Here is a 12,095-nt window from a genome sequence, read left to right as displayed (position 1 = left end):
ACTACAGTCACCGGTCATGTTTTTATCTGAAATAAACCAGCTATGGAAGACAATAAGGGACATAACACACCATTGTGAAAGAGACAGATGTTATGTTAGCTGCTATAGATACTTTCTGACCTGTCACCAAGTAACTAAAGAACGGAAATAAATTGAAAATAGTTTAATGACCGGTTTAAAAGTCAAAACAGCATGACTAATATTTAAAAATATATACAGACCCTTTCTTTAATGAAGGAACTGGCAGCAGTTACTTAAATTACTATATTTGTTTTTATGAGTCATGTCATCAACCGTAGCTTAACATGAGTCCCTTATTACAAGTTCTGACAGTGTTACGGTTGAAGCCAGCTAACATTATTTCACAATACATTTTGTCAGAATTGATAGGCTAACAAGCTGTACTCCAGAAACTGTGTGCTATTAGCAGCACATTTCTGTATTAGTTTCTTTTTTAATGCTGTGCATTTGTCAAATTGGTACGGTTTCCTTGATTTGCAGTGCATTGAGCTCTCAGGACCACCGTAGAGTTTAGGCTACAGACATCCAGATAGATGGGTTTCAAAGTCTAATATTTGTGCTCTTCCAATAACTTTTTTCTTGGAAACACAAAACTTACAAATCACTTTGATATGGTGACCTTGTTACGGTGCAACATGAGCATTTTTTTGGAGCAAAATTTTGGAGGTTTACTCAGTTGATGTGCAGAATGACAAGCGTTGCATCGGGTAACAAAACACTCCTGAACACATGTTGACATCTGGAACCAGGTGACAGACGATTCACATTAAACTAGTTTAAACAGGTAACCCATGCAAAGGTAACTTTCATACTGCCGACCACAGTTACCACTAATCAATAAGTTTCCAAATGATAAAACAGTCGCACAGAATTTGGAGTTTTCTAAGTTTAATGTGTACTGGCATTAAATATGAACATAAAGTTGCAAGAACTTCAAATAAAATGTCCATAGTTGGTAATATTTTATAACTTATTCAAAAGAAGAGTTTTATGATAAAAAAAGAGAGACAGAGACCAAATGTAAATCGCTTGTCAGTTAAGATAGAAAAGGGTAGAGAATATACAGCACGTTATTACAATCTAAAGCTCACCATGGAACAAAGAGGAGAAAAAAAAGCTTCAGTCGCTTCAAATACACATTGATTTACAACTTCACATCCAGAATTCTACAGACTAACAATCCGGAAGTTTATAAAAATCATTTCAGAAAGAAAAAACATCTGAAGGCTTAAAATATGCCGATCTCTATAGCGGAATGTGTGGAGTGAGGCAGGCCAATCACAAGCGGAAGCGGTCAGAGAAGTTGGGTGAGTGGGGGACTGTGAGAGGAAGCTCACTCTTCTTCACGGCAACAGGTTTGTAGTGTCTGATGGGCTGAGCAGAGTGGACCTGGTGAGGTGAAGAAAACAAATGCAGTTACATCTCGTTGGAATCTCTAAGACTTCCTCCTCTTAATAGAGTTGGTTTACTGTAGAGTCATTAAGTTTCCCCAGAGCAGGCAGCCCTTTAACATTACAATCAATCTGAGGATTCTCACTCAGTAATGGAATAAACTGAGTTTGGCAGTGACCTGTTCTTGCCGCAGCCTGGCGACGTCCTCCTTCTCCTTCTCCTCCTGCTCTCGTCTCTGCTCCTCCTCCATGAGCCTCCTGAGGGCCTCCTTCTCACTGGCCTGCCGCTCGTATCCCTGCCGCTCCACGGCCCGACGCTCCGTCGACAGCTCAAAGGCCTCCACAACTGTGGAAGAATCCATTCCTTAGTGCCACGACAGCAGCACAGAGAGCTCTTCTCTTCACGAGGTTTGAATAGTGTCGCAGTGCTTTGAGCCGTTGATGGCCATGTTAAAACCATCACAATATCACAGGTCTAGGTAAAGCTCTGCATGTTAATAGACTTACCCACTGAAGCCCGGGCCTCCTTTTTGGGCTGGAAAGGCTCTTTGTGAGTGACTGTGTTGGGCCTGGCTTTGAATACTACTTCCTCTCGTTTATGCTCTTCTTTCACCTACAGAAACAGCACTCATGAATGAATTTCAAGGAATTGTTGGTTATTGACTTTAAACTGTCAGATTGTGTCATACCATCTGCTCCCAGCGAGTGCCCCTCACAGCTCCCCGCTCATCCAGCAGCAGTCTGAAGGGCTCAGGCTTCGTGGGCTCCAGCTTCTTCTTCTCAGGGAGGAGCACAGCATCGAAGTCTGGCAGTGGCTGGGCCTTGAACTGCGGTACCTGGAACAGTTCAGAGGAAACGTTAGGAGAGTGATTTAGTAGTTGTGTCTTTACTCTGGAGGTCTAAAGGACAAGGATTGTGTTCGTGGATCTCCACCTCTCCATTTCGCATTTCCTGCAGCTTCTTCTCTTTCAATGCCCTCCTCTCTCGGTCCCGCTCCTCAAAGGAGAAGGGACAGACTTCCACATGGTGGTTCTCTTGTAGCTGGGGCTGGAAGGGAAGGCCAAAATGAGGCACGGCAGGGGCTTTGATGGGTGAAGGCGGTTTGACCTGAGCAAAAAAAATAAATAAAAAAATATAGCAGGGTAGTGTTACCTTAAGTTGAAGAAAAGTCATTATCCTTCAAGTATTAAAACAACCAGATGAGCCCTTACTTCCTCGACCTTCTCCATACGAACCCTCTTCTTCAGGGCAAAAGCTGGAGACTCTGGCACAGTAGGATGCAGAACTTTCTTCTCCGGCAATCCCTGTTGACGAGAGGAAACTCTTTTTACTACATTCATGGTATAGAAATCAGTCCCCTTAAAAGCCTTGCAGGATTTAAACTCACCACGACTCCTTCCAGGATCTTTTTGGGCAGCTGCTGGGCTTTAAAAGTGTGCGCCTTCTCCTCCCCTTCTTGAGGCTTCTTGGTGGCCCGTCTCTCATGGAGACGTTTCTCAATCTGCAGCTCAAAGCCTTCGGGTACAGTGGGTTCCTTCACTGCTGGCCTCTTTAGGTGCTCAACGCTCTCCAGAATTTTTCTGTTCAGCTCCAGGGCATTGAACTTAAACCTGAGTGTCGATTATTGAATTTCCATTAAATATTGTGTTTCCTGTGACAGGAAGGCACTGCAGGCTAGAGAGTAAACACTGAACAATCCAGAGTCACAAGCTTCTATCAAAAGTCAGCCCAGACGTTTCCAGTGTCTTGGAGCTCCGATGGTAAAATTCATGAAAGTATTACTGATTATCTTGCCTACTCAACAGAAAAAGACTTATATCAAAGATTAAGTGTTCTAACACAAGGTTCCCAAAGTCATTTAGGAACAATTAGAACAGCTGTAAGTATTTAACCAGATATTTAATGGAACAGGCTGGCTTACAACCAAGTAAAGAAAAGGGCAGTTGGACAGACTACTTTGGGGCTACCATGAAGGTGAGAGGTGGGTGTTAAAAAGTCAGTATCAATAATCATGCTGCTTGTTATTTTAACAAGGCTTTACCAGGCATCCACCTCTGGCTGTTCTCTGACTGTCAGCTTAAGTCAGGGACAAGACCTGGTGCTGTGTGAGGACAGCTTCAGTAGAGGTACTTACTTGTGGAGTCTGTCCACCTCTTCAGCTTCCAGATCAGCACTGCTCTTCATGTTGGTTGGCCGGCTCCTCTGGCGGGTCATCAGGTGAGGGGTGTGAGGCTGGGTGAGCTTCAGCTTATCACACTTCACCGCTGCTGGCCCTAGGAAACAGTTATAACCAAAGTGATTAAGTTAACCTTAACCCAGAAGAAAACCCCACATCTAGCCCTGACTGTTCTGCACACCTCTCTCTTGACTCCTGCGACTTCGCAGATGGTAGCGGTCAGGGGTTCGTTTCTGGAACTGCTGTATCTGCTCAGCCATGGGCATGTAGGCAGCAGACTCCTCCACCTCTCTCTTGTTGCTGGTCGACAGGTTGAAGGGTTTTGGCACAGTGGCGCCTCTCATAGCCTTTGTCTAAAAAGAATAAAAGGAGAGCGCAACGGTAGAAATTGGGTGCAGGTTTAATGTGCACATGTACATTTGGATGTCTAGTTAACTTTCCTCTCAGCTCACTGTTGAGAATTACGACTAAACTTCAGATTCATCTTGTAACTGAGCTGGAGGACATTTTGGGCCATGCAACATCATCAAGGAGTGTATATTTATTTATCTTGATCAGGTTGTATATAGGTTTCCATCTAGTGATGAAGGAATTTTGTTGAAACAAAATTAAATTAATCTGGCTTTTTTGTGCGCACACTGAACCCTGAAACATGTTGAAGTGAACCATTGGTGGTCTGTTTGACAGTTTGGCACCCCAGGTTACACTAGAATTCTAAAAAGATGTGAGCATATGAGAAGTACTGACTGGGGAGGAGGCTTTGCGGAGCTGATTGATGAAGTCCACTTCCTTGTGGGCTAAGTTGGATGAGGTGGTCGCCTTGACACGAGTGTTGGTGTTGAAGTGGAACTCTTTGGGCACAGTCGCTGTCAGAACCATCTTCTTTGGTGGTGGATCTGAAATAAGTGATGCAGATTTACTTCCAAGAAGTAAACCTGAAGAACAACAACTTCCAAATCCTTTTAAAATGGTACTACACCGCTCATTAGCTGGCACATAAAAAAGGTTGTAGCAAGGACAGTCGTTAATGTTTGCAGCCACACAGTCAGTCAGAACTACTCACTGCCAGCCAGAGCAGCCTTGTAGCTGGCCTCGTTCTGCCTGCGATGCAGCGCCACTTCCTTCTGGAGGTTCCTGATGCGCTCCAGCTCCTGTTCTTCAGAGCTGTTTGGCCTGTTTGGACATAATTATCAACAACAATACAGCTTTACCATCAGTCCTGTTCAAATCACTTAGACAGCTGGAAACACTTTGGCTCTCTGATGTGGATGGATCCCAAGTTGTATGAACATGTTCTTTTCTAGCACACTGGAGGAGGCTAGAGCCCAGAGCAGACCTCCCGTCCTTCAGCATATAACCGCACAACAGAAACTCTGGTGGAGTCAGAGAAACTCACTCTGTGTTTGCAGTAGAGGAAGATGCTGCCTTGGTCTTGGGCGCTGTCCTGGCATTCTGCGGCACCTTGCTGCGGAGGACACAAGTGGATCTTCGGGCAAGAGGAGGAGTTCTAGACAAACAACCACAGTAAAAAAAACAAAGGAAATACAACGTGGAGACATTGACGGGGTCCCTTATAAGCAGGTGTTCAGTAAAGGCTTAAACAGAAACCAGTCCAGGGCATCTTGACGTCACAGTTTTGTCACTTACTTTTTTTGTTTCTTCGATGGTGGTGGAGCCGGACCGCTGGGCAACTCTTTACGTTTTGAAACCCTAAAAAGGAATTAAAGAGTAAGAAATAAAAACATGTTTAATCTCAAGTATAGGTCAAGTCCCCAAAAACAAACAGCTGTTAGACCCTTTTTTTTTTTCAAACACCTATCCCTCCGTGAAATCCACAGTAGTCAAGCCCGAAACCAAGACAACTCTGGGCCATAGACATCACACAACCATCTGTACAGACTGAAAAATATTCCCTGTATCAAGAAAACTATATTTGATATGTAAATTAAATGAATCTAAATCACGAAAGCAGTACCAAACAAAAATATCTATTAATGCACACTGTAATAGAAGTATAACAATGACTGTATGGGCCCGACATACAGGGGCCACACAGCTTACAACCAGCTGCCTGACTTTTATACTATGAAGCAATTCACTAAAATAAACTATGTATTAAGTAATCTCTCGCAATCATCTCTTCTGACCCACTAGAGCAGTGTGGTGGTGTCTGTATCTTTAGACCCTAACCCTCTGCCTGGATTTGCTCATTTTGCTATGCATGCCGTGTACACTGGGTGTGCGCAAGCACACATCCAAGAGGAAGCTACAAAAAAGGGACAACACAGCTCTAAAACAACAACAACAAAAAAATAAATAGTGAGAAAAGCAGCTCTCGCTGCTGTATGTGATGCTGAAGGTGATACACTGGGCACGTGAGCCTCAGGTGTAGTTGAGCCGGGGGCAGGAGCAGTAAACTCTGAATATTGTGTTAACAAACGGTTAGCAACAATTCCTGCATAGTAAGCTTTTAAAACACAGCCTACATACAGGACTGTCTCAGAAAATTAGAATATTGTGATAAAGTTCTTTATTTTGTGTAATGCAATTAAAAAAACAAAAATGTCATGCATTCTGGATTCATTACAAATCAACTGAAATATTGCAAGCCTTTTATTCTTTTAATATTGCTGATTATGGCTTACAGCTTAAGAAAACTCAAATATCCTATCTCTAAATATTAGAATATCATGAAAAAGTATACTAGTAGGGTATTCAACTAATCACTTGAATCGTCTAATTAACTCGAAACACCTGCAAGGGTTTCCTGAGCCTTGAAAAACACTCAGCTTGGTTCAGTAAACTAAATCACACGTATGGGGATTATCACAATATTCTAATTTTCTGAGACAGTCCTGTAAATCTCGCCTCCTCCACTTGTCACATGGCGCTACAGTCGGTTGGTGTGTTTGAAGCTTTGACTGGATATGAGAGGTGAATGGAGTCACCGTGACCTCATCCAATGGTTTGGACACAAATACTAAATACTGTACTTGTTTCTCTCTTTTCTGGTCTTCCGTTCACTCAAAGCTCTTTAACACTACATGTCATCATTTACCCATTCACACACTGATGACAGGGGCTACCATGCAAGGTGCCACCTGCCCATCAGGACTCTAACATTGATACACCGTACAGTAGGAGCAATTTGGGGTTAAGTGTCTTGCCCATGGACACATTGACATGGACTAGAGAAGCTGAGGATTGAACAGTCGATCCTCTGATTGAAGGACGACCCTGCACTACGACTGAGCCACAGCATTGAGTGTCACTATTGTAACTGCAGTCTCTGACCTTCTTTGGAATCAGAAGTAACACGAGAGGGAGGCGCTAGGTACAACTGAGCGCTGATTAGACATTTTTAGTCAAACAAAATGTTACAATTCATTTTCATGAACTGAAAACAGATGGTGAAAGGGTTAAAGATCAAAGACGGTCTGGACAACACTGTGGTAGCTATCTTTCAATCACAAGGTAGCCCCGCCCTAAAGCGCACCCTGCTTTATGGTCCATTTTACTCTAAACTGATTACGCTAATGTGCCAGAATCATCGGGTAAGATTGTGTACAATTATGAATCAGTACCACAGATAATTCAGATTAATTGTGTAGCACACATGTCTTCAATCACAAGGACTTTACCTGCGTGGTTGGGCAGGGGGGTGGTGAGCGGCGCTCCTCTTTGGTCGTGCACCAGTCCGAGCAGGAGAACCAGCCCCCCAGGATGTGACTATGTTTGGAGGTGGAGATGTGGACAGACTAGGAACTGAAACATTGAGAAGTCCATATGAGTTCACGTCATGAAACTATTCACTGAGAAACAGAAGACTGATCTAGAAGACCACACAAGAGCTCAGCTTTAAATAGTCATTGTGTATTAACATAAAGGATCCAATTCAATTCATCTACTTATGAACCCAAGTGGTGTTTGTTTATGGGTTTTACTTGTTTTTGCAAATGCTTTTATAACCCTTCATAACTTACAGCATTGACTTAATGACTGAGTCCCCACAGGAAGACATTGTAACTGCAGTCTCTGTCCACAGAAGGAGCATTGTATGCTCTTAAGTATCTGAATAATATATAATTTTGAATTTTTATAGTGACTTATTTATTGTTTTGTAACTTGGGATTAGGGTGAGTAGAATACTTTTTTAATAAATAAGAATAATTTTTATTGCAAGTAAGGACAAACCGTGAACACAGGCCAGCTAACATCATATAGTAAGTGTATGGGAGAACAGAGTGATGGTGTTTGTGAGCTATGTGAAAGGATAGGAAAGACCATAAGTAAACGAAAGTGCAAATAACATACATTAAATATCAAGAAACATGCACTTTACACTGTCAAATATGAATAAAGTCAGGGACAGTGCCGCCCCGTCCACTGGCAGTGAGACATGACAAGCGACCTTCAGGGAGCTCCAGAACGAGTCAGTAGGGTCAGTCAGGCCGGGTCAGGCCAGGTTGTTGTTTCGTTTTTGTAGTTATTGACAATAAACGTTATATATTCGGTTTTTAAATGTAATTTGTGTATTGTTGGTTTGTTTTTTGACTGATTGGTTCAGCTTTGGGTTGCCCACAGCCCCTTTAAGGAGGGGGCCGGCCCATTGTGGGTTTGATCCCTTTAAAAAGACAAACAGCTCCCTGACACCAGGGAGGGGGCACGTTTTCTTTGGGGGTTAGACGTGCAGTTGCATAAGTCAGTGGTGACCCAGCCTTCCAGCCCGTTCCAGAGGGAACCATCAGAGTTCCCTGAACTCAGCTTGAGCCACCTAATAATAATAATAATAATAATAATAATAATAATAATAAATGAATGAATCTTCAGTAATTAGCTATAACGAAATACAAAACACACCAGAGTCCTCTTCTGCCTTGACTTGAGGGGCAACGATGGCTCTAGGCAGGCCCAGCGCGTGGCTTCTCCTAAAGCCTTGTTCAGGCCTCAAAGGAGTTTTAAGGTGGCCATCTGCTCCTCCAGTCTGTTGTTCTGCACACAGGAGACAATCACAGATCAAGAAGATGGACTCTTCAGATTCTTTGACAGTTAACTTAACATAAATATTGGCTACTCTATAGTATAGTTTTCATTACCAGTTCCAATCTTGTAGCAATTAGGCCAGTATTACGTATTGTTAGAACTCAAAATACTCATTCCTCTTCTGATAAGTCACACCCTGCTTGAACACAGCAACACATCCGACCAAAGGGTCACACTGAATGGGTCACAGAGGTCCTCCTGACCAGCTGGGTGCAGAGAATCGAAATGATTCATGATGCAAACATTCAAACAGGACCTTAGGAGAGCAGCGAGCCGAGGCTATCAGGACAACTTCTATGAGATGAACCCACATCACTGACTTGCTTTGTGCTAAGAGTTTCTCGTCCAAACACTTTGCTTTAAAAAGAAAAGAAAACGAGGGAGAGGCTGGGAAGAGACGGCAGCACAGCAAACCGCGTACATGGAGGTGAACTATCGTAAGTGGTTCATGGCGACAAGAGCAACAAAAGAAAACACTGGTTACTGCAGACTCAGTGTTTTAACAATAAAAAGACAACAGCAATACTTCGTCCTGAGCATGTTGCCGTTAGGCTAAATGAATCCAACGTGAACCAAACAGCGGTTGGCTCAGAGGATAATATCGGAGAGAGACTTACCAAACCACACATCTTCGCTTTCGGCATTCTCCAGATCTACGAAGTCGACTACGTGAGACGGGGCATCAAACTCGTAGCGATCACCGGAGTCGCTTTCAGCCATGATCTCAAAACGTGTTATTCGACAACTCACCTAAAACAGGAAACAAGTAACGTTAAACACGGAAAATCTTCGGTTACAAATGCCCTGATGCGTTCAGTTAGCGTTAACGTAACGTACACCTGATAGCTGTAGGATTAGATGAGACAGGCTGGAATGGACCGAAAGAAAGCTTCACAAAACAATTCCACTTTGCCTGGAAGAAAATGGAATGTTACATTGCCGTGGAAATGTACGTTAACAGTATACTACGGACTGGCCGGTAAGAGTGGTATTTTCTTCACGAAAAGTACGTTATGACGTTAACATGGCCGAGGGAAAACTAACTAAAGCTAACGTTAAACTGGCCTTCATTAGCATGTATCAAACTACTGTTAGCTAATTCGAATCCACACATTAGTAGTATTGCTACGGCTATCTGAGTTAGTAAACTTGAACTCTGAACACAGGGAAACAATTACTGATGTAACCTTAGTACAAAATAAGTACAGTCATTGGAAAAAGCTTACCGAAACCGTCTGTTCTCAGAGCAACACAAGTGAAACGACAGAGAGCCGTTAGCGCGTAAATCGCTTTCCTTTTGAACCAGCCAATGGTTAACATCATGATCACAAGCTCGCTGTTCATTGGCTCATACAAGTCAACTTCCTTTGACCTGACCACGTGATCACCAAAAATAAAAATATGATCATATTAATATATCAAATAAAATATGGAACCATGTACGCACGAAACAAAATGAATGCATGGTTCATTAATCATAGAAGTCTGAGCGTATATATTAATAGAGAAAAACAAACGACACCCCTCTGACTGCTGGCGGCACTCCTGTGACAACTATTGGCACTGGCAGCTTGTGGCTACTACTGACACCTACATATAAGCAGAGGAAGAGTGAAGATATTTTCGAAGATATTTTCAGACGTGTATTTTTGGATTGGAGATTTTATGGGTTTCAATTTTAAAACGTTTTTATATATGTACTTTTAAATGATAGCCGATTGTTGTAAATGACTATAAAAGTAATAATTTGGAAAGAGTGTATTATGTTCCCTTTTGGTGCAAAATCATACTTAAATAAAATGAATGAGAAACAAAGAAGTACAACGTGGTTACTCTCAGGCAGAGTTGGGCAGTATTTCTATTACTTGTATTTGAAATACGTATTTCAATTACTTTTCAGTATTTTGTAATTTGTATTTGATAAGGCCGATTAAAAATCTAACGTAATTTGTAACAAAATACTTTAGAGTGGAGTAATTTTGTATTTAAAATATTCAAAATACTTTCTCCACCAATCAAAAAACAGTTCACGAGTTCAGTCTTCAGATGTCAACTAGCTTGATGTATAACTTATGTCTGGGTCTGGCTACATAGCCTATTGTATATACATGGTGATGGTTATAATATCAAGCTAGCGATCGATGCTAAGATGCTAATGACGCTAGCATGCTGTCTAGGCTAGTGCATAGTCAGTGTTTAGCAAGTTAGCTTATCAGTCGAGTAGCTAGCTATAGGAAGAGGGAGATTGGGAGCTTGTATGTCATATGTGATGAATATTTTCTTGTTGATACAAAGCCAAAGTTTATGGGCTGTTAAGTCCCATTAATAAAAAATATATATACATTAATCAATCAAGTTGTTGTCTTTTAATAGCTTTGCTTAGTTACATTCTGTGACTGTTCTTCCTTTTTGTAGGGTTCACCAGAGCTTTGTGTACATTATATAAACCTGAATGCTATGCTTTACCAAATTGTGAGAAAACAGAAAATCCAGAAAAAAGTATTTCCTATATTTTAAATACAAAATACATGTATTTTGTTACATTTTCTGGCACCAGTATTTTGTATTTTGTATTTTGTTGTAATACATTTATTTGGGGGTATTTTGTATTTTGTATCAAAATACATTTTGATGTATTTTTGCCCATCTCTGCTCTCAGGATGTATACAGAGAACGGGTGGCTCCGTGACTCAACTAAAATCATAAAACTGATTTATGGCAGCTGACCTCTCGTAACAACAATGGGTGTTCTCAGGAAATGTGGCTCCGCCCACTCAGCTCAGCAGCTGCCGAACGAGTGCCGCTCGGGTGCCGAACAGTGCCGCTCGCCTGCCACAGTTGTGGCACCTGACTGACACAGTTCCGACACCTGCCGACACCTGCCGACACCTGCCACAGACTTGCCAGTGCCACAAGGAGGATCTCGGCCCTACACTTCATGAGTACGGTAATACTTCCTTCATGGGAGCCTGACCTTCAGAATAAGACGAGTAAATGTTATTTAGGTAAATGATCAAATTAACTCAATTAATGAACTGGGGCAGTAGCATCCACTCAGCGTCCACTCATCACACGGTTGGTGGCACGTGTGTTCACAGTAAAGGAACTGATGCTCTATAGTTACTATTGTAGAACAGAAGATTCACAGATTCATTTTTTATGTAAAAAAAAGCACTCAATAGATACACATACAATTGTATTGTATAGTGAATCTCCTTTACTCTAGGAGCTACAAGATATCTTAAATAAAAAGAAAGGGATGTTTGTTCTCATCAGACATACCATGAAAAAACGGAGGGGTGAAAATTACCAAGAATACTTGTTTAAAAGGACATGCCAGAGTCCAGTCGGCAACCTTTACTCTCCAAAGAGCCATTTGATCTATTTTCCACCAAATAAAATCCATCTGGAGCCGCAAAAGCTATTTGATGTCACAGTTTATAAAGTTTTATATATAGTTATAT

General features: G+C 41.9%; 1 protein-coding gene across 2 annotated transcripts; it reads right to left on the bottom strand.

Moving 5' to 3' along the window:
• Nucleotides 1–901: 901 nt before the first annotated feature.
• Nucleotides 902–9,905, bottom strand: tpx2 (TPX2 microtubule nucleation factor). 2 transcript variants are annotated; one of them, XM_079174093.1, is made up of 17 exons: nt 9,858–9,905; nt 9,249–9,381; nt 8,449–8,580; nt 7,230–7,353; nt 5,236–5,298; nt 4,985–5,095; nt 4,652–4,761; nt 4,336–4,484; nt 3,770–3,941; nt 3,547–3,685; nt 2,800–3,022; nt 2,624–2,716; nt 2,346–2,519; nt 2,102–2,248; nt 1,920–2,025; nt 1,592–1,758; nt 902–1,410 (listed from the first exon to the last, which is right to left on the bottom strand). In XM_079174093.1, the coding sequence occupies exons 2-17, from the start codon at nt 9,349–9,351 to the stop codon at nt 1,300–1,302; spliced, it is 2,124 nt and encodes a 707-aa protein (XP_079030219.1). In that variant the 5' UTR covers nt 9,352–9,381; nt 9,858–9,905; the 3' UTR covers nt 902–1,299. The 2 variants fall into 2 exon arrangements, with proteins under 2 accessions (XP_079030219.1, XP_079030220.1); XM_079174094.1 differs by lacking the exon at nt 9,858–9,905 and adding an exon at nt 9,469–9,591.
• Nucleotides 9,906–12,095: the final 2,190 nt, after the last annotated feature.

This window comes from Pholis gunnellus, assembly GCF_910591455.1.
Source record: "Pholis gunnellus genome assembly, chromosome: 2".
Classification (NCBI taxonomy): Eukaryota; Metazoa; Chordata; class Actinopteri; order Perciformes; family Pholidae; genus Pholis; species Pholis gunnellus.
Note: the sequence above shows the minus strand (reverse complement) of the source record. Positions and strands in the feature narration are given on the sequence as shown.

Coding starts and splice junctions, on each gene's coding strand:
- tpx2 (XM_079174093.1), bottom strand. CDS start 9,351: ATGGCTGAAAGCGACTCCGGTGATCGCTACGAGTTTGATGCCCCGTCT. Junction 5,299..7,229: donor CCCCCTGCCCAACCACGCAG/GTAAAGTCCTTG, acceptor ATTCCTTTTTAG/GGTTTCAAAACGTAAAGAGT. Junction 2,249..2,345: donor AGGAAATGCGAAATGGAGAG/GTGGAGATCCAC, acceptor GAACTGTTCCAG/GTACCGCAGTTCAAGGCCCA.